General features: G+C 37.2%; 1 protein-coding gene across 2 annotated transcripts in view; it reads right to left on the bottom strand.

Annotated features, from left to right (window-relative positions):
- UNC13C (unc-13 homolog C) overlaps positions 1-22,760 on the bottom strand; it is a 164,487-nt gene that overhangs the window by 44,213 nt on the left and 97,514 nt on the right. For both annotated transcript variants that reach the window (XM_035553925.2, XM_035553924.2), the window contains 2 exons: positions 22,009-22,142; positions 11,511-11,596 (listed from right to left, as the gene is read on the bottom strand). In XM_035553925.2, coding sequence (XP_035409818.1) covers positions 11,511-11,596; positions 22,009-22,142 — 220 coding nt within the window. The remainder of the gene's footprint in view (positions 1-11,510; positions 11,597-22,008; positions 22,143-22,760) is intronic.

The following is a 22,760-nucleotide window of genomic DNA, read 5'->3' as shown; positions in this document are numbered from 1 at the left end:
AATGGCTTCCTATTTTTAACATAATGGATACGAAGATGATTGCAGGAGTAATGATACCACCTGTTACTTTGGAGCAATTGTATCTGGAACTTTTTATTCACTAACTTCCTGTTTCATAAGAAACCTGAGAGAAGAAGACCAGGTCAAGGAAGTACTCAGACCTTGAAGCTCAATTCTAAATCCTCTCCCCTAACCACTTCCACTTCCTGTATTTTTAAAGGCTATTTTAATTGGTTTGTAACAAATGTCTATATTTCTTTCAGGATTATGACCCTTATTTTAGCCTTTCCACTGTGCTCCACGTTCTTTTCTATCCATCCACTTCAGACCCTGAACACCAACTCCATTCTTTCATTTTATTAGCTAGCAGGCACTTTATCCTTGCTCAAGTTTTTCATTTCCTTTTCCCACAGCAGGAAACTGTGGATTCACAAATCTTGAGCAGAGTAATCTTTCCTTTACTTTCTGCACACAGCTTCCTAAAATCTCCACAGATGGCATCTGTTTGAAGTGTCTCGTCACTTTCACAGTCTTCCTTAAACCAAAAATCTCTTATTCCTGCTCACTTAAAAAGTGAACTAGTACAGATGCCCAGCAGGAATGACATTATTTTGTAAATATTATGCATAAACATTTCACCTCTTTCAAACCATCTTTCTGGTCCTCACTTCTGCCTGCATCGTAAATTTTATTACAAATTACAAAGATTTTTTGTTCATATTTGGATGTGAATCTAATTTAAAATAATAGTGGAAGCATCCCATCCTCTGTCATACACACACCTGAATACACGACTCAGTAGTCTGTCAGCGTAAATACACTGTGAAACATTCTCTGTTTTTCAGATCTGACCAGGTACATTAACAGGAACTTTTTAGGTTTTTTATTATGCTAAATCAATGCTCCATTAATATCACAGTACCTTCCCCCCCCCCAAAAAAAAAAAAGTTTTAGAAGCATGTTATTATGCAGTGAATTACTAAGGTTTTGTGTGAATCAACTTATGAAATACTCCCGGCTGCTCTTACTGCCTTTTTAACATTGTGTTACCATTTGCACCTTTATTAACTTTTCATTACTCTAAAGAAAAAACAGTAAATCAGCTTCTGTCTAAACATTGCATTTGAGAGTACTACAAATTCTCCCTAGCATAATTATTGGTTTCTAGCTTTAAACAGAACCATAGAGAAAGATTTATGCCTACTCTCATGGTTCTTACTTTCTACACACTTGAAGAATCTTATTTTTCTGTTCTGGTAGGAATTTTTCCACAATCTGTTAGTGTAGATAGCTAGATTACCAAACATTTGCTCAATAATAGGTAGTTCTTATAAGTGAGACCTGTCTTTGAGAACAACTGTCTTACTGCTATCAGATTATTTACACATCTATTGTTTAAAATAAGAAAAATCCCTTATTGCATTCCCAATAAAGTGGAAATTCTGAAATGAATAGAATTTTTTCTTTCGAGTTTTACATGAACGAGTTATTAGTTTACACAATGCAACTTAAGAATACTGTAGTATCACAAACCATGCAAATGCTTATTTCATTTCTAGTAATCAGCTGCTACCAGTGATGGGCAAATTTGTCCAGGAGGGTACAACTTATATTTTCTTTTGGAAGCTTAGATCTAACTTATATTAGAAATGGGTACACAAGTAATTCATGATAAATTGAGTGATTTTTTTTTTTCTTCTCTAGGCTATTATACTGTGGAAAGAATATTTCAAAAATCTCATAGGATATTACATGGGGCTACATATAGGTGAAAAATACATACTAAAATCCTAATATTAATATATAAGAATATCAGAAAATACTTTGCATGGTCTACAAAGTCATTTGGTACCTATGCATATTATTTCTTCAGCATGCAGAAACAAAAGAACAGGTAAGACAGGTGCACATAAGAGTCAGCCCATGACAATTTTAACTGGATGATATTAGATGAGTTCATCCACAATAACTGTGAATGTAGGTTAGAAAGCATAGGAACATCACTGTAGGCATTCTGAATTTAGATTAGGACCCATGGATGTTTCCACAATTTCTAAAAAACTCACACAAGTTAATACAAATGTGAAACAACACAGGCTATATATTTTCAGTTTGAAGATCTAGTGCTATAGACTTAATCTCTGTACTATTGAAATGAACTGAAAGACTATAAGTGAATGTAACATATTGGATCAGGCCATGGATGAAGAAGAAAGCAAATTTAAAGTTCATAACTGGTTTAGAAGGAAACATTACATTCTACTAGACATTTCATCTCAGTGTTTTTATACTTTGCTAAAGGCAATGGAAGCCACTGGTTATTAACTGAAATACAGAGCAGGACACAACTAATTTATAATTATGTGTAATTTACATTTGTTTTGGTAATGTGAAATACTACTGACCTTTCTGAAAGGGCTCTTTGTGTCAGGGTAAATATAATAAACTGAAAACTAAGACTGAAAAACTTGTTCTGTCATTATCTCTTTTTTTTTTTTTTTTTAAATTGCAATTCCTACAACTGATTTGCAACTGATAATAATAATAAAAAACCCTCTTCTAATGCTCATTTTAAAAATGTCCTTTCACAAGAGACTTCTACATACTCAATTTTATCTCTGCATTTGCTCAGAAATTTTCATCAAAATGTCTTTGAACACTTCACAGACATAATGGATTCCACCTTGAACATCTTTATGCAATGATTAAACTGTGTTATTCACAATGTACAAATGTGGAACTATGAAATTTACTAAGGGAATGTATATAAATTATGAAAGGCAACATGGATGTGCACAGATTTCTTAACCACAGAATCATATTTCCTCAGTGAACAGAAACTAAGAAACGAAGGCAGAATTAATTGTGAACTGTGAGGAAAAAAAGGATTTACAGTTTTTTTTTTTTTTTGTCTTTCCTGTAGTGGAAGTGAGCTAATCAATCCTTGACTTAATGAAGACTGCTTTAAAAGCTGAATTGACATCACCTTTTATATTCAAGAAGGAGCTCTCAAAATGAGTCCATTTGCTCAAAGCCCTCTGCTTTGCTCCATTTTCTCTCTACTATGTTACACTAAACATTATGATACCCTAAAGATTTCAAATTACTTTTAACAAGTAAACTTTGATTTTAATTGAATATTATTGAGTTGTTTTTTACTCCTTATTGAAAAATTATCATATTAGTCTCATCAATTAATTAATTCTTCAGCATCAAATACTTCCCAAATAGTTCTGAAAGAAGTGGATGGTTATGTCATCAACAGGACAACTCAAAGATGCAGAACAGACTGATCAAGCATAAACTTGCTCTGTCCTGTTCGCAACTAAGACAAAGAAAAATGCCATTACCGAAAATAATTTAATAAAATCAACCTCAGGATAGATTCTGCCCTTCAATTTAACATCAGTTAAATTTATATACCATGAAAGCTAAACAGATCAATTATATTCAAAGAACAAACACTCAGAGAAAAAAATCTGCCTTTGAGTATACGTGTCTACTACGATTGCGAAAGGAAATAACCACTTGCATCCACGGACTGAAATGATCTGTGCTTTCTTACTGTTAGTGGAATTCTTCCTTTGTACATAGATTTATCATGGAAAGCCCAAGGAAATGCAAGCTATGAATGGATCAGAAGAAATTGTCCATTCTATCTGATAGGAGATCTATGACAATAATTAAAACCCTGTTTCTGAAGAATATAGTGGAAGTTTCAAATGCTTCATACTGGAAATATTTGGACTTGATTCTCTGCTCTTTGGCTTGACAGAAGATTGCAAACTGAGCATAACACCCTACCAAATAGGCGTGGTAGCATTTTGTAAACAATTAGTAGAATAAACTGCAGAACAGGAAGAATCAGCAAGATAAATGCAAAGCTTTATTATATAACCTGTGTTTTATCTGGATCAGCCTGTATAGCAGAAGAAAAGGCAAAAACACAGAGACATTCTCTAATTGCTACCCCAGAAATTGCATTTAAAGCTTATTAAAAGATAATGTGGAAACAAGCAGTTTTAATGGATATATCCTATTCTCCCAAGGAGTACTGGGATGGGTATCAAATGTTTAGTTTAGATTTAATGCACTTGCCCATAGGGGGAAATTTAACAGTGCATGTAGTAAAAAACAAAACAAAACAAAAACCCACTATTGAATCTCTATACATGGATAAGTCCTGAAAGTAAAAACCTGAGTCTTCAACTTAATAAAACTGGGTCTGAGAGAATAACAGTTTTTTGCAGACATATGGTCTGATTTTTGTGTGGTCCTGTGTGGAGCCAGGATTTGGATTCAATGATCCTTGTGGGTCCCTTCCAACTCAGAATATTCTATGATTCTGTGAGGAAAGCTTGTATGAAGTGGCTTAATTTGAAGTTTAGGATTAAGCAAGATTAAAAATATCGTGAAGGTTGCTTGTTATATTCAAGTTTCTTTTTCCCTAAGGTTTTATTCCAGTTGATAAAGAAAAATAAGAAAGGTGACATTGGTCAATGCTTCTAGAAAGGAAGAAGTACAAAATGCAAGTTGGTTCATAAGGTGATTAACTCACAGAATTCATGAAAAGATGCAACTGGATCCCACTCCTACTTTGTGAGCATTATGCAGCTCCACTCTGACAGAAAAAGGGGGAAAAGCTCTCAAGAAAAAGGAAAGGGAAATTCAAGCCCTAGCTGCTGGACTAAATCCCTGTATTAGGGGAATGTTCTGGAGGAATGAGAAGGATGAACCTTTTCCCCAACAGATGCTGAAGTGCACTAAAAAACACAGGTCCCTCAAGTGACTTTCTGGGGGACAAAAATCACAATTTTTGCTTGATTACTTCTACCCCCCAGCAATATAATTACTCTGGAAAAAAAGGTGTAAGTCTAGTTTTTGTAAAAATATGAGCTGCAGTGAGGTTGCATCATCTTACAGATGTAGAGCAATAATAAATCACAAGAAGAAATATGAGGCATAATATTGTTCCAGGCTAATAAAATATAGAGGAAATCTTGACTGCCCTTTGGTATAAGATGGAGATTTCTTTCTGCTCCTACAGATGATATCACAGAATAGTTTAGGTTGGAAGGGACCTCTGCAGGTCATCTGGTCCATATCCCTGCTGAAGCAGGGACACCTAGAGCAGGTTGCCCAGGACCATGTCCAGCAGCCTTTTGAAAATTTCCAAGGAGGGAGACTCCACAGTCTCTCTGAGCAACCTGTGCTTGTGCTCCATCACCCACACAGTACAGAAGAGCTTCCTGATGTTCAGATGGAACTTCCCGTGTTCCAGTTTGTGCCCATTGCCTCTTGTCCTGGCACTGGGCATGACTGAAGATCGCCTGGCTCTCTCATCTTTGCACCCTCCTTTCAGGTATTTATGCACATTGATAAGATCACCCCCTGAGCCTTCTCTTCTCCAGGCTGAACAGTCCCAGCTCTCTCAGCATCTCATCATAGGAGAGGTGCTCCGGTCCCTTGATCATTTTGGTAGCCCTCCAATGGACTCTCTCCAGTATGTCTAGGTCTTTATATACAGCCCTTTCAGCTGAACAGAACACATCTCCCTTATTTGCATACTCAACTTACTAGTTTACGGAAAAGACAGAGACATGTGATGTATAAATTAATTACCCATAGTTATTAATCACTGTAGGTTTCATTTAAATTATCATATACTGTTTAATTGTCAATGTACTGTGGTAGTACTAGAAAATGGTGACTAGCAAAATTGTCTTGCTCTGAAGTAGGCGGCCTTCAGGAAAAGTTGTTGCAGAAATGATTTACAATCAGTGACTGCCTGGGTAAGAGCTAATAACAATGTTCACAGTAAGATTAATTTTCAGTAGATAAAAGAAGATTAAATGAGGCCAGAGCTTTCATTATCAAATATATGGGGCAATATACACTGCTATTACTGAGTGTCAACATTAAGACTAAATAATGACATCAGACATCCACTGCATTTTCTCCAGCAACATCTGGCACAATGAATACACCTAAAATGAGAAATAAAGAATGACCAAATAGCATTTCTAACTCTCTTCTTCTTCCAGTCATATCATATTCAATTTTATTATCTGCCAGTGGAAAGTTTATTATTAAACCCAGTTGTAACCAGGTTGTCCTTTTCCCTTTCTTTCTCAATTCCCCATGAGGTTACATTTGACTCTTCTCTCCTCAGGTCTCTGGAAAAACAAGGATAAATCCCATTTGTTAGTGTGTGAATACAGAATGGGACTCACAAATCAAAATGTTTCATAGTTTGATACCCTTATGAAATCCTGCATTCTGATGGATGCTGCCTTGCTTTCTCTTCCATAACCTGTGCCTCCTTACCCTCCCCACCCCAAATCTGCTCTGTAGTCTTCCTCTAAGCCAAGGCTGCATTCTACCTTAAGAGAAACTTTGTAAATTGCTAAGTTGGAGTGAAAACAGACTTGAAATTTGTCCCTGAATGGTGTGACCATTTTGGACAACAACAAACTAAAAAAGCAAATCTATATTAAGTGCCTAAAATGGTGTAAAGACTTTCAGTCTCTTCTATTTTTATATGGTGTGACACTTCAGAATATTCCTTCTGCAGGACTGAGGCTGTCTCTTACTGTATCTACACAACAGCTAATTCATTTCTGGCCTGATCCTGATCTTGACTTCTGGCCATTACCAGAATTAGATTATCATAACAACAATTAGAATGTACTATTTCTAACAAACTGGATAACTTTGGACATTTGATCTGACCTATTCAAAAATCAGACAAAAAGTATGAAAAACACTTCTGAGGACGTAGAATAAAAAAGATACTTCTAAAATTGTATGTCTAATTTCATCTCATTACTCTCTCATCATCTTTTAACCTTTGCATCCTCATGCCTGGAAAGGAAAAGATTTCTTACCATATGAACTCAGTAACAAATTATTTGCACTGCTGTTAAAATTCGCTCTGTTCACATTGGCTTGTACTATAAATACAGAATACTTTAAGGACCAGACAGTACAGAAGTGTAAACATCCTATGAACTCAGGTATGCTCGTATAAACTGAATGCCAAAAAACAATGTATAATCAATTTTGCATATCACTGCTACCTCATGAATAACCTGCAGAGAGGAAAAAAAAAAAAAAGGGCCAAACCTACCTTAAAGGAGCCTATATCAAGGTGGGAATCAGTCTCTTCTCCCAGGCACCAAGTGATAAGACAAGAGGAGATGGCCTTAAGTTGCGCCAGGGGAGGCTTAGCTTGGATATTAGGAAAAAATTCTTCACTGAAAGGGTTGTGAAGCATTGGAACAGTCTGCCCAGGGAAGTAGTTGAGTCTTTGCCCCTGGAGGTCTTCAAAATACATGTAGATGTAGAGCTTAGTGACATGGTTTAATGGTGGACTTGGCAGCGCTAGGTTAAAGGTTGGACTAGATCATCTTAGAGGTCTTTTCCAACCTAAATGATTCTATGATTCTAAGTCAGTTCTCAAAGAAAAATGTGTGATACCTTTTCCATGCAGAATCTATACAGGAAAATAATCCTAAGCTCCTTAGATCAGAAAGAAAATTAAAACTAGTGTAGAATAAATTTGTTAAAGTTTTCACAGAACTTCTAGTATTATCCAAAGGCAAAACATAGTTATTAATCTGAAACAAAAGAAAATCTAGAATGAAATGAATAATTCAGTGCCAGATTTTAGTGCAGTCTATTATTTGCAAGGCATATCAACCTGGAACAGTGTAGCCCTGATCACAGCAGCTGTGGAGACTGGATATGTGCTTTGGGATGCCCCTTTTTCTCCTCACCCATTAAGTTAGCTGTTTGCCCTGACAGCAACCATCTACCCTGTCATATGCAAATACGCTACCATAGTATTCATACAGATGTGCAGCCACTGTGATCGAGCAAAAGGCCACTGCTGTGGAAGCTGCTGTTCCCTCTGTCTTCTACATCTCACAGCAGCAGTCTCCTAGCATCCTTCCATGCCCATCACAGAGGGCTGGACTGTTTCTGGGGAAGAATCAAGGGGGAAGACAAGATGGAAGGGTGTAATGACTGCTGCTGCTTGGTTAGGGTCTATTGGCTCCTATTACAAAGGGGTCAGACAGCACTACTGAAGAGCAGCAGTTTTTCAGAGCAGTAGCTGCAGCTCCCTACATCCCCTGAGTAGATGATGAGGCATTCAGCTGGTCAGAGGACATAGCCTGGACAGCCATTCTCGCTGCTCTCATGAAAAAGGGAAAATAACAGTGCAAACTAGTTGTTCCAGTATTCATCTTCTGTTAGAGGATGGAGTTATGATGTATTCATTCCCTGAATTTATGTTGATTTGAGCAGTGGGTAGGAATTAATAAAGTGGGAGAAAAAAAACAAACAAACAACAACGAAAAAACAACACACAACAATCAGAAGCAGGATCTTGGATAAACTATTTTTTTTTGTTTTAATCACATCAGTGATACTTTTTCAAATGATGGACTTTTTCATTGTCTCTTGATTGGATGCAGAAAGGAATCAATTTTATAACACCAAAATGATGCTTGAGAAGATTAATACTAAATTGGATCAGGTAGAGGTTGTGATAACAGCCCTGAACTGTACATATGAACAGATGGTAGTCTGTGTTAATAACTTAGAAGGCTAGACTTGGCATAGCAAAATGCGATGCATTTTAATGATGAACTCCATTAAAAACATGAGGATTGAGTGTGACCATATTTAAGGGCTTGCTTCTCCTAATTTTGCAGAATTGAAAGAGAAAGATCTTATTGTCATTATCCATTGCAGAATCAAACTCAGTTTGCAGAATATTCAGGGAAAGAATTAATGATTTAAAGAACAGTAAAGCTGGAGAGAGGAGCAGAATGCTGATATATATTTTGTGACTACATTTATCAAGATTCCTGTTTAGGAATGAAACCACAGAAAGTGAAAGTATGTACATTTATCAGAATTTATAATGAATTTCAATTTCCTTTACTTATTCTTTATCCACAGGAACTGTTTCACTGTTGATTCTGAGAGTAACCTGGGATTTTTATTGAGAAAAATGGCATTTGCTCCTCTCAGAAAGAGGAGCAACAGCAAGAGAGAGTCAAGGCCATACACAGGGTCTCATTTGGAATAGACTTAAATAGTCAAGTGCCTCCTAATGAATCCTCTCAACCTCTTTCTAAATAATCAGTTATTACATTAATATTTGTTTTCAAGTCCTTATCCAGCCCAACCTTCCAATTTTGTATGATTAATTCTGCCTTAAGAGCTTCTTGTTCTATCTTCACAACCAGAATACAAAACATTGCTTGATCTGAAATTCAGGTATACGATCAAATACACTCCACTTAGCAGTTGGAGTGGTCTTCAGTGAATTGACTTCTTGCAGTACAGAACATTGATAAGCACAGGGGTGCTCAGGTCTGGCTGTGCGCAGAGTATAACTATGCATTCAAAGTTATGGAAGCCTGACAATATAATGGCAGTTAGAAATTCTTATTAGTCTTTATGCTAGTTACCTGTAAGTATGATCAGAACATTCAGTTACTGTACACTCATCTGTTGATACCTCCTTCTGATTTACAGCTTGTCTAGATAGCAAGCTGTTATCACTGATGTTTCCAGGAATATGTCCTAACCCAAAGTCGTGGCTTTCAGTTGGTCTTCATATTTCTCAGCTCTGATCAGCTTTCGCTGATCACTCTCAAAGAGATCAGTGATCTTCTGCCTAACTGTATCTTTCTCAAACTAGTTCTTTTGATCCTCTGACATGACTATAGAACATTGCCTTCTAATACTAGTTTGCAAATCTCTTCTTCTACCCATGCCTTAGATCTGGTTTCTTATGTCTTCTTCTGTCATTATACATATTATAATCACTGCTCCTGTAATTTCCTTCTTCCTTTCTTTCTATCTTTAAGTTCTTCTGTTGCGCTTAGTGTGAAAATTCCAAAATTCAAATAATAAAACTATCAAATTAGAGTAACACAACAGTAGATGAACAAATCAATTCTCCCATTAACAGGTGCTTTAGTCACTTGTCTTTTCTCTCTTTATCATGACAAAAATCTGCAGTATCATCAAAGTACCACATTAACACATTAGACCGTGGAGTGAACAATACAGAAAATAATCTTTGAATACGTTTTTTTTTTTATCCTTTCTGCCTGTTGAGTTGCACTGTAGTTTAAATCCAACTGTGCACTTATTTTCATCCCTAGTAGACATGTTCTGCAGTTAGTTAGTTAGGCTTGACTGAAGGCAACATGAGTTTTTCTTTCCTAAAAATCACAATATCTGGCTTATTCTAATTAGCTATTTCTGCAGTAGTGCAAGGAAAAAAATGGATAGCCCTTAAAGTCCTTTATTCTTCTGAATAGCTTTTTTCTTTTTTTATATGAAGGATGAGAGAAATTTGCTTTGTAAAAACAGTATTCTACATTATAATTCCTTTCCCGTCATAATAAGACCATGAGTTTGTCAGTAAAAAGTTCATTGAATTCTTTACAATTGGTTTCTGAGATAGTCATTTTCCTTTTTTTCCTTAGAGAAACTCTGTAAAGGTTGCACACACAGAAGACCAGTGGAATACATTTCATTACGTAGCTTAGACAGCAAAAACCTAATTTTCCAATCAAATTCAGGTTTGATCCATTTAGTTCATTTTAGCTATACTCTTGACATCAGATGGAAGCTAAAATCCTCTTTTGCATTTCTCCCACATTTAAATCTGAACTCTATTTAACAGATAAATAATATTTGTGAAGTTCAGATAAGGCCATATTTTCTTCTTCACAGAAATATATTAGTTAGGATTTGACAAATTTCTGTTTAAGGGATGGTTTTAATAATGGTCTAAAATTAGTGTGATTGTATGTGTATGGGCTGGCAAATTTTTTATCATTTATTAAGCCTATTCCCTTAATTTTTAATTTTCAGCATTTTTGGTGTAGGTATTTTTACTTGGTTTTCTGCAGTCACCACAATTTAATGAATGGGTCTGAAACCATTAGTAGGAGATTATCTGTTGTAGAGAAAAACATATTTTGCCCTTGGTTAACCATAGTACTACTCTTTAGAACAAAAGGAAACTGCATTTGATTTTGTTGGAAATAGACCTGTCTTTAGAACACAAAGGAGGTTTCATTATCTGTATGTATTTACTCCATAACTTCATTCTGTAAATGTTTCCTAGCAATTTTCAGCTAGTAAAAAAATCTGGAATGCCTGTAATAGGCATAATTGCCTCTCTAGCAAGCATATTTGTGATTTTTGGACATTGATGTTTATGTCAGATTTAGGTAATAAGAATTAACATCTCAATTTACAATTCTTTTGTTTCCTTGCTCCACAGATAACTTCATATAGTCACAGTACAATGAGCCTCTTCCTTTACAACGCTTTTTTACTAACCTATGGATCATCTTAAACAAGTATATCGGAGAAGTCCTACCACCTGCAGAAATGTGATTCCAGGTGTGATTTGCAATGGAGGTCAGTCTGGGTGAACTCTCTAGTGCAATTAATATTTTTTTTATAATTACCTTCAAGAGCATATTTCATGTCCTGGGCAAACAGAGTCCACATGATTTCAGCACTGATTTTCCCCATGTTCAGCTCTTGAGGGAACCTGCAATCAATCACATTACATTAGTTCAACTGCTGCTAGAAATTATGCTTACAGCTGCACAGCAGTAAAGCAAATATTTGTACAAAGAAATTATTTTCCTCAAAATAATTCCCCTATTATCCACTCACTGTATTTTCTGTTCTGCACCATCCATCCTTCAAATAAAAACTTAAACTGCCTCTAGTCTAATGTCAGGGGCCTAACGAATTAGTTGAATGTTGCACCAATTTCATCACATAACGTGCTTTAAACCAAGGAACATTTATCTATCTTGCAGATAAATCTTCAACTTCAGGCAAATCAAGTAGCTTATGAAGAACCTGAAACTATTGGCTCAAATGTTTAGAACATACAGGTTTGCCTTAATTCCTTTAGCATCACACTGGAAAATAGTAAAGTTGTTTGTGAAGGTATATTAAGCTTATTAGGCTTATACTAAGGGACCTTGGCTTAGACTAAAGACCCTGTTTAGAGAGTTTCACTTTGAAGAAAGGACAAAATAATAAAGAATATGAAATGCAGAAAAATACATACCTGTAATTAAAACTTTTAGTTTTGGTCTTATGCTTCATTTGTCTTTGAAAAAGAGTCCTTTTGAGATATTTTTTGCTGCTACTAAGTATTTGTCCACATTTCATAGATGCTAGTTGTTTCTTACTCCATGTAAACAAAAAGCTTTAATCTTTCAGTTACTATTTTCACTGCTAGCTGCTGTCAAAAGCTTACATTTTAGTGAGACACTGTATTTTTTACATCATATTTGAAAGGAGAGCTTTTTTTTTTTTTTTTTTTAAGTCTGTCCTTACAGCAGTTGTGGGATTGATAATAATGTGAATGGTTTTCAGAGCACAGAAGCAGACCAAAGCAGGCCACACAACTAAAGAACAGAAAGTACTGCACAGATCCTCAGAGTGATAAAGAAGTTTTTAATACTACAGTGGTGCAATGAGAACCATACGAATACATGCGCATTTCACCATAAATACATAAAATCATCAAAGACCAAATTCATGAGAAAACATACAGAGCTAGGGTTTTTGTCTTGTGTTTATTACACCACTTTACACTAGCAGAGAAAAGTATTTTCACCTTTTATTAAAGCACTAACCAAATTCAGAAAATATTCTGTAATAATTCATATAAAAATTTAAGTTTTAAATTTCTCATTGCCAAAGAAGGAATGAGAATAATGGACAACTATACGACACTAGCAATATGATCTAAGTGATGTATTCTTTTCAGTGGTAAATAGCATTACATGAGTGTTGCTCAAATTCAGATAATTATATCAGCTCTACCAGACTACATACTACCTTCAGAATAAATAATATTGAAGTGTGTGTATTTTTTAAGTGGGACATACTTGACCATGATCTTATCAACAGAGAAAAAGTGCTTACACAGTTCATTACCTGTCACTTTACAATGAAGCAATTGTTAGCATAAATCACTGGTATGCCTTCTTTTATGCTAATGGCTGCTCAGTTACAGAAATTGATATTAATTCTTTTAAGCATAAAGTTACTTTTATTCAAAAGCTCAAATGTATTAACTGTAACTGTCTTTAATTTCTTTACCTGCAGTCCAGTCTGAGTGCTTTCTGAGCACCAGACTTGAATTTTGACAATGTGTCTCTGAGGAAAGATTTAAAAGTTGTTTTAATATTGAGAATGTCTTTTGTCCATAAAGCAAAGCTGGCCATACTGGAAGTCTGGGTCTGATAAACATGCACTTATTTGATTAGTTTTATATATCTGTGTTTATATTTTAACTTATAAAAACACATACACACACAAACTGCAATTATCCTTTTGTTATGTTAAATGAGTTCTATACATTATCCTCAATTCACCCCACTTGACTTCAGTTAGGTACCTAAACTTGATGGTAAGAGATACCAACTTCTGTATCCTCGAGAAAGATATACATACGGCATGATCATCAATTGGACATGCCAATGAAGTTCCATAACCTTAAATAAGGTCTATATTACTTTAGGTTATAGAATAGTTAAAAACTGTTTCATGTCTATGTCACATTTTAAATGAATATACATGTTTTAAATCTTGACTTTTACTCTACATTTTAAACAACCTACCCCATTGTTACATACCGCATTTGTGAATTCTATATGTGCCCACTTTAGAAGGGCACATACAAAGCTTGACGCTGTGAAATACTAACCAAGACTGTGTATGTAAGTACTATATATAAGTGCTAACCTTTTTTCCTGTGGGCAGTTACGATTGGTATGGCATTGGTATGCACCACTCCTGCCACAATTTATCCTCAGAGATAGCTTTATGCATGAATAGTCATATTTACTTCAATTTGGTTACTCATGTAAAAATAATTTATTATTTGCATTACAGTAGCATGTAGAAGCTTCTAATAGATTTAAGAAATTTATATGCAGGAATTTTAAAATATGTAATGAGAAAAAATCGCTGACTTCAGAGCTCACATTTGAAAAAGACAAGAAATAGAATGGGGAAGAATACAAGGTAAAAGTGACTCCCTCAAGATCCTGTGACAGGTGATTGTCAGTCAGCAACAGAACTGTAGCTTTTGGATCTTCCTTCTGAGCCCTCTTCCCCATGAAGATGTGGTTCTAGTTTGCTTTAATACACATACATACATTTAAGTATATACACATACAATTACACAAATATTGAGAGAAAATGAAAAATAAGTAAGAATAGAAAATTTCAGGTAACCTGTTAGCATTCATTTGATATCTATCCCTAAGTACACGATGCCCCAAAAGCTTACCAATTTCTTGTTCCTAGCTTTCATTTCGTCAGAGAGATGTTCTTAGTATCATCAGCCATATTCCACTGTCCTACTAAACTGATAGGCTGAATTACCAGCAGTATGAAAAATGCTCATGTCAAGAATTTATGCAACAAACAGTAACGCAAACCGCCAAGGAGAACATGACTGAGATTGTATTATGCCTGTTGCTCTCACAGGCGTAATTGCTTCTCAGAATGTTAAGTGCATGTAATATTTTCAACATCCTTTTAATGTCCAATTTCTAACATCTACACATCCATGGGTACAGCAGCAGAAGAACACAGGCTTGACATTTGCAACCACAATTAAAGCTGCTTGGAGGATCCTAAAAGTAACATTGCAAAAACAAAAACAGCTTCTTATAAATTCCATATTGTATTACATTCCTTCCTGACATCATGTTATAATGCTAAAATGAGTACTTGACAACTCTAGTGTGCAACTTTCAATTTGTTCTATAGATAGTTCTGGTACATCTGGACTTGGGTTCCAAATGTCAGAAACAACAGTAGTGTTTTAATGTTATATATCTTTCAGGCTAAGAGTAATGATAGGATAAGCTATATAAATCTGTTATTAGGTATTCTGTTATTACTAATTACATGTTTGTTTTTTTTTCCCTGAAAGTGACCTGCATATAGAATACTCAGACACTGATTAGGAAAGTCATATGTCAGAGTTTGCAGCAGTCTCCGCTGGTTTAGCACATTCGGGGCCACAATAGAAGGCAAATTCCAACACGTACAAAACCACACACAGAACTGAAAGGAAAAATTAGTCAAAGCATTAAGATATAAAGAATAAATGGCACCCCAAGAAGATTCTTTTCAATTAACCATATTTTTAAAATATGTCACATTTATATAATATGTCATATTTAAAAATATATTCACGGTCAAATTCTTTGCAGACCCTGGTGGTTAGATTAATGTAGAAGTTCTCTGTTTCTCTGACCAAATATGCAACAACTAGAGGTACACTCAGGGCCAGTTCTCCCTTTCTTATTAAGGTTTGATATAGGAGGATAGACACAGACACAGACACAGACACAGATTTCTAGGTTGGAAGAGACCTCAAGATCATCGAGTCCAACCTCCAACCTAACACTAAGTCCTCCACTAAACCATATCGCTAAGCTCTACATCTAAACGTCTTTTAAAGACCTCCAGGGATGGTGACTCCACCACCTCCCTGGGCAGCCCGTTCCAATGCTTAATAACCCTTTCGGTAAAGAAGTACTTCCTAACATCCAACCTAAAACTCCCCTGTCGCAACTTTCGCCCATTCCCCCTCGTCCTGTCACCAGGCACGTGGGAGAACAGACCAACCCCCACCTCTCTACAGCCTCCTTTAAGGTAACTGTAGAGAGTGATAAGGTCGCCCCTGAGCCTCCTCTTCTCCAGGCTGAACAAGCCCAGCTCCCTCAGCCGCTCCTCGTAAGACTTGTTCTCCAGACCCCTCACCAGCTTGGTCGCCCTTCTCTGGACTCGCTCGAGCACGTCCATGTCCTTCCTGTAGCGAGGGGCCCAAAACTGAACACAGTACTCAAGGTGCGGCCTCACCAGAGCCGAGTACAGGGGCACAATCACTTCCCTAGACCTGCTGGCCACACTGCTTCTTATACAGGCCAGGATGCTGTTGGCCTTCTTGGCCACCTGAGCACACTGCTGGCTCATATTCAGCCGACTATCAACCAATACTCCCAGGTCCTTCTCGGCCAGGCAGCTTTCCAGCCACTCATCTCCCAGCCTGTAGCGCTGCTTGGGGTTGTTGCGCCCCAGGTGCAGGACCCGGCACTTGGCCTTGTTGAACTTCATACAGTTGACCTCAGCCCATCGCTCCAGCCTATCCAGATCCTCCTGCAGAGCCTTCCTGCCCTCGAACAGATCGACACACGCACTTAGCTTGGTGTCATCTGCAAACTTACTGAGGGTGCACTGGACGCCCTCATCCAGATCATCGATAAAGATATTAAAGAGGACCGGCCCCAGTACCAAGCCCTGGGGGACACCACTAGTGACCAGCCTCCAACCAGATTTGACTCCATTCACCACAACTCTCTGGGCCCGGCTATCCAGCCAGTTTCTAACCCAGCGAAGCGTACGCCAGTCCAAGCCCCGAGCAGCCAGTTTCTTGAGGAGAATGTTGTGGGGAACGGTGTCAAAAGCCTTACTGAGGTCAAGGTAAACCACATCCACAGCCTTTCCCTCATCCACCAAGCGCGTCACTTTGTCATAGAAGGAGATCAGGTTCGTCAAGCAGGACCTGCCTTACATAAACCCATGCTGACTGGGCCTGATCGCCTGCTTGCCCTGCAAGTGCCGCGTGATGACCCTCAAGATAATCTGCTCCATGAGCTTTCCTGGCACTGAGGTCAAACTAACACGCCTATAGTTCCCCGGGTCTGCCCTCTGGCCCTTCTTATAGATGGGCGTCACATTGGCTAGCCGCCAGTCAACTGGGACCTCCCCCGATAGCCAGGACTGCCGATAAATGATGGAAAGCGGCTCGGCCAGCTCCTCCGCCAGTTCTTTCAGTACCCTCGGGTGCATCCCATCCAGCCCCATCGACTTGCACACATCCAAGCTCCGTAGCAGGTCGCCAACCATTTCCTCATGAATAGCAAAGGCCACATCCTGCTCCCCATCCCCTTCCACCAGCTCAGGGCACTGGGTATCCAGAGAACAACCGGTATTGCCGCTAAAGACTGAGGCAAAGGCGGCATTAAGCACTTCAGCCTTTTCCTCATCCTTAGTAACTAGGTTTCCCCTCGCATCCAGTAAAGGATGGAGATTCTCCTTAGTCCTCCGTTTCGCGTTGATATATTTGTAAAAGGATTTTTTTGTTGTCTTTAACGGCAGTAGCCAGGTTGAGCTCCAGATGAGCTTTGGCCTTTCTAATTTTCTCCCTGCACAGCCTCGCTACAACCTTGTAGTCCTCCTCAGTGGCCCGCCCTTTTTTCCAAAGATTATAAACCCTCTTTTTTCTGCTAAGCACAAGCCGCAACTCTCTGTTGAGCCAGGCCGGTCTTCTTCCACGCCAGCTCGTCTTTGGGCATGTGGGGACGGACCACTCCTGTGCCGTTAAGATTTCCTTCTTGAGGAGCGCCCAGCCTTCCTGGACTCCTCTGCCCTTCAGAACCGCCTCCCAAGGGACTCGGCCAACCAGCGTCCTGAGCAGCTCAAAGTCAGCCCTCCGGAAGTCCAATACAGCAGTTTTACTGGTCCCCTTCCTGGCCTCGCCAAGAATAGAGAACTCTACCATTTCGTGGTCACTCTGCCCAAGACAGCTTCCGACCACCACATCTCCCACCAGTCCTTCTCTGTGAAGAGAAGGTCTAGCGGGGCACCACCCCTGGTAGGTTCACTGACCAGCTGCGTCAGGAAGCTATCTCCCACGCTCTCCAGAAACCTCCTAGACTGCTTTCTCTGTGCCGTGTTGTGTTTCCAGGATATGTCCGGGAAGTTGAAGTCCCCCACGAGGACAAGCGCCGACGATTTTGCAACTTCTGTCAGTTGCCTATAAAACTCCTCATCCGTCTCCTTATCCTGGTTCGGCGGTCTATAACAGACCCCGACCAGGATGCTAGCCTTGCCGGCCTTCCCGCGGATCCTAACCCACAGGGATTCAACCTTCATTGAATCTTCATTTAAAGACAGGATCTTCATTTAAAGATGAAAGAGCTCAGTGGGAAACCACCCTTCATTAAAGGACTGAAATTATTATTCAATTCCAAACAAGTAAGAGAGCTCAATGATTTCTTAGCATGATTTATTGCTGTGCACAAGATGTTAATGGATGATAAAGCTGCCAGTTTGGATTCAAAAACTAATCCAAATAAAAGCAAAGGGTATGCCAAGCACTCAGACAAGCTCAGCAGAAAGGGATCAAGTCTCCTCCTACTGTATAAACAGCTGGATTGCATAAGCTACTGGTCAAAAAGTTACTTAGAGCTAAGTTGGATAGTCTAGGGCTGATTTTTTAAAATTGAAGGCCGAGGTGCCATCTCTAAGTTGGAGTTGAAGGCAAAAAAAAAAGCCTAAAAAATTTATAAAAGGGACTGTGATAGGACTGGAAGACAAGGAGCTTGCTTGGTGCTGTGATTCCGTGCAATGACTCATCTGGTCATTCTGAGCAAGATGTCTAGTACTTCTGCTGTGATAAAGGAACCAAGAATCTACACACAACTCTAAGTAAATAAATACTGACTCATACCACATTTTTCTTACTCTAATGAAAATAACATTTCATGTTCCTGGATTTCAGATGAAGGTCTGGGCAAATAGACTGAAGTTAATTCTATTTTACCTAAGCTCTATCTAAACTGTACTCCAGAAATTCAAGTACTGGAGTAAATCCCAAGTCAAACTCTTTGAAGGAAAATCAGATCAATCTCTTTGAAGGAAACTGAAGAAAAGATTTATGCACTTCATTGTATTTTGCAAAATCTTTTATCCTACTCATAGAGGTAGTAGATATATTTGAAAGAATGTATGAGAGCCACATTTGTCAAGAAAGAAGTATGCATCCTAGAATTCCTTCATCAAATTGCAGGAAGGACAGTAAACAGCATTCATATAATGACTAGTTTATACAAACACTGTTTTTCACATCATCTGCTCTAAAAGGGTAATGGTAGCCATGACCTACTCTCAAAAGTAGAGGAGCTGTAATTCTGGAAACTGTAGAGCATCACAGAATGGAGCTAACATTCCAGTCCCTTGTCTTCTGAGTATCTGCCTAATAGTCATTATTAAACTCATTATTCTACATATGATTAATCCCTCATCACCATGGTAATGAAGCACAACTGTACTGGTGCATGCATGCTATCCTTTTGTGCATTGTTAAGCCTGTGATCAAAAAACTACATATACCAGAATATTTGTTTTTCTTTCCTGTATGTGAATGCACACAAGGTTTTTGTGTTTTTGTTGCTGCTGCTGTGGAGTAAGTCTTCTCTCTGTCCTCTATGTCTAAGCATTTAGTAAGATATGTGTTTCCACCAGTTGTGTACTTTAATTTAGTGTTTATGGGCTCTATGAGTACTTAATTTCAAGTCGTCTCTAAACTTCCTTTCCAAAACTTCCACGCTTAAAACAATCTGATGGGCATTATACAACTATCATAGTTAACTGTTGTGGTGTTGCAAATCTGTGAGAAGATAACAAGGCTTAACAAACAAAAGAATCATAAGAAAATTTCCATGTGTTGAAGATAAATAGTAACAGCAGCATTTACATATTAAAGGAAAATGATAATCAAAGGTCAAATTCTAGAGCCCCTGTGTAAATAAATAATGTTATATTATTTGTATATTATTTATCTTATCACTGGTTATATAAAAAGACAACTTTTTTTTTTCCAAGCAGTTCCAAAATTTGGTCTCCAAGCAGCAAAATTTCAGAGAAATTTCGCATGCAAAACTCTACACATTAGGTTTTCTAGCCTTTGTAAAAGCCACACATTTTTACATTTCTCAGGGAAGCAAGAGGACAACCAGGAGTATGCTCTATGAGTAATTTTGTTTCTCTTGCTACAATAATTTCTGTCTCATGGGCCATAATTTTCTCAATTTCTCTGTCATTCTTGGAACAATACTATAAAATCTCAGTTTATCCATAACATTGCTCTCAAAATCACCTTCCTAACTTGCATGACAGTCTCTAATCCTCAACTCATAAATCAAGCATACAATAAAAAGTGGTGAAACTTCTTAATAAGCAGTATGTTAGGTTTTCATGGCAAATAAAATAGCCATTCAGCTGCTGATATATAATTACCTCCATGCATTTCCAAAAATGCTAAATTGCATATAGAAGGTATCCACTTACGAATTTCTTCCCTTTATGTTTTATACAACATATATGCTATACAACTAAATTGAACTCTTTTTACTAAAAATGTGCAGAGGCACAGAGTTTAGAACTTGATTTCCAAATGCACAAAGATATTTCAAGCAGATTATTTTTTATTGTTGATGTTCTTTTTAATTGAAAAGAAATTTTATTTTACTAGCAATTTCTGCTGTCCTGCAGCATGTGTCCTAATCGTCTCAGAGGAACTCTGTTCTTTATCCCATCCCTTTCTCCATCATGTTTGCCTTAGAATACACCTAGAACAATTTTTAAGATCAGTTTTCCCCCAAACAATTACTTCCATGTACTTTTCAGTGAAGATACTGGAATGAAATTCATATATATATTTGTTCAGGTAGATGTTTTATAAGAAGTATATTTTTTGTACAGATGGTCTGACACAAAAATTGAGCTTTAGTTAATAGAGGAACTTCACACTAAACTGTATAAATGTAGTAAACAGAAAAAAAACTTTGTTTCTTCTTCGGGGTAGAAAGAAGTTCTTTAATAAGGCCAGCGCAGGAAATAGTTGAACAAAGAGATGCTTATTGGCCAGGACTGAAACAATTCTTCATTTATTTAAAAGAATGACAGGAATCAGAAGGCAATTATTTTCTGGTATCTGGTTATCACCAGGAAGTTTCTTTGGGGACTAAGTCTAAACCCTGTGGTCCATAGACAATGTGCTACCTTTTACTTACAGACAAGCACATCTCCATGTACAGAGTGCCTTTCAGTATTTATCAAATATTGGCTGAAAGAAACAGAATTGTTCTCACTCCCCTTCAGACCATTCTATTAAATTTCTAATGCCACTGCAGATGCCTCTATTAATTGTTTAAGCTTCAATTCCAATTTCTCTCTAAATCAGCCAGACTATGCTGAGATTTTGTAGACTCTGCAAAATATCTCCAAGGAGCTAAGATAGCTGAAACTTTTCTCCAGGTCTTCATCATGTCACATTTCAATTAACGCAACATCTGTTTCTCTGGATCTCTCTCTTATCTGTTTCAGCCTTAATATGTGAAACGTGTCTTTGCTCTCTTTCTGTATATTTCGTTTTTAAAACCCAGCACTCTATCTCCTTTTCTTGCACCAACCAATTAGCTTGCTCTTCTCTACTAGTATAACAATAAGTTATTCAACTTGTCTTAATTAATGATTGGTTCTTCCTCACATATTACAACTCAGTTCTGAGAAATCAACTTCCATCTGTGGTAAATTCAAGATACCATTCTCCATTTTAAAAATTTTCAAATCAGCCTACCTACTTAGACTTTCTCTCCAGGTAGCCATAAATTTGGAGAGTATCCTTTTGTGAAGCTTTTTATTTTTTATTTTTTTCCCCACAAATACATAAATACATTCCTAATACTCTATTATAATGCCTAAAAGGAGTCTCAGCATGGTTTGTCCAGTTGGTGTGCCACGATACTATGATAATATTAATACCATCACACTGTTTCACTGAACTTTGCTTTCTGTCTATCCATTTAGTTCTCTTGCATAATACTTTGCTACTTGACTTTTTGGGATGGTTCACATACCATGTGTCTTAAGAGTTCCTGAAACAAAATATTTCTTTCCATTTACAAGAGCACTAAATCCTTATTTAACTGTTGATTTTATATTCTGTATTTTAAAACAAATCTATACTCAGATTACATTTAAAATACAATTACTAATTCTGATGTATTTCCTGTCCTTATTTTAATAAATCTGTGATTCTTAATTTTTATGGGGAAGGTAATTACTTACTGGTTCAAGACAGGTGTATATGCAGTTTTATCTTCATCTATGATGGTGACCATCAGAGTAATAAGCTGTGCCCAGAAATCTAAATTCTTTGTTGTTGGTCCCTGTTCTTCTTTAGGAACTTCTTGTTTCTTACCCTGTTAAAACAAGATTTTAACATATTTTATATTAGAGAAATTAGAGTAACTATTATGTGATTTTCACCTACAGGTTATTACTTAGTTTTGAAGACTCTTCGAAACTAAGACTGTTTCGAAGACTGTCTTAAGTCTACCCAGATTACAGTGGTTTGTATAATAGTCTCTATCTGGTTGTGGACATGTCAAAAACCATACATAGTGCCAAGGCACCCAAATCAGCTGAGAAATTAGAATTATAGTGCATGTCCACAATTCAATGAAATACATTCTTGAAATTCTTGTTGTGCTGAAACTGAGTGTAGGTAAAATGGTCTGCTGAGATGGAACTTTAATATCCTACACAATAAATACCGAACAAATCAGTTATAAGGAATATTTCTTCTTTTGTTTTAGATTAAACTATGCTGAAGTTATTGGGCTTGCTATGCTCTTCACTCTAAATGAAGAAGCAGATAAATTTCACTTTATTTTGTAATAGAAAAAATAGCAAAAGCTATTGCCTGAAGTATTTCACATGGAGATTTTCCAAGGACTGATAGATTGGCTAGAAGAACCAATATTTGCATAAAAATATGCATTTGTTTAAAACAGGCAGAGGAAAACAGTGCAGAGTAG

Source organism: Cygnus atratus, chromosome 11 (genome assembly GCF_013377495.2).
Source record: "Cygnus atratus isolate AKBS03 ecotype Queensland, Australia chromosome 11, CAtr_DNAZoo_HiC_assembly, whole genome shotgun sequence".
Classification (NCBI taxonomy): Eukaryota; Metazoa; Chordata; class Aves; order Anseriformes; family Anatidae; genus Cygnus; species Cygnus atratus.
The sequence above is the reverse complement of the archived record's forward strand: the minus strand, read 5'-3'. Positions and strand labels throughout refer to the sequence as shown.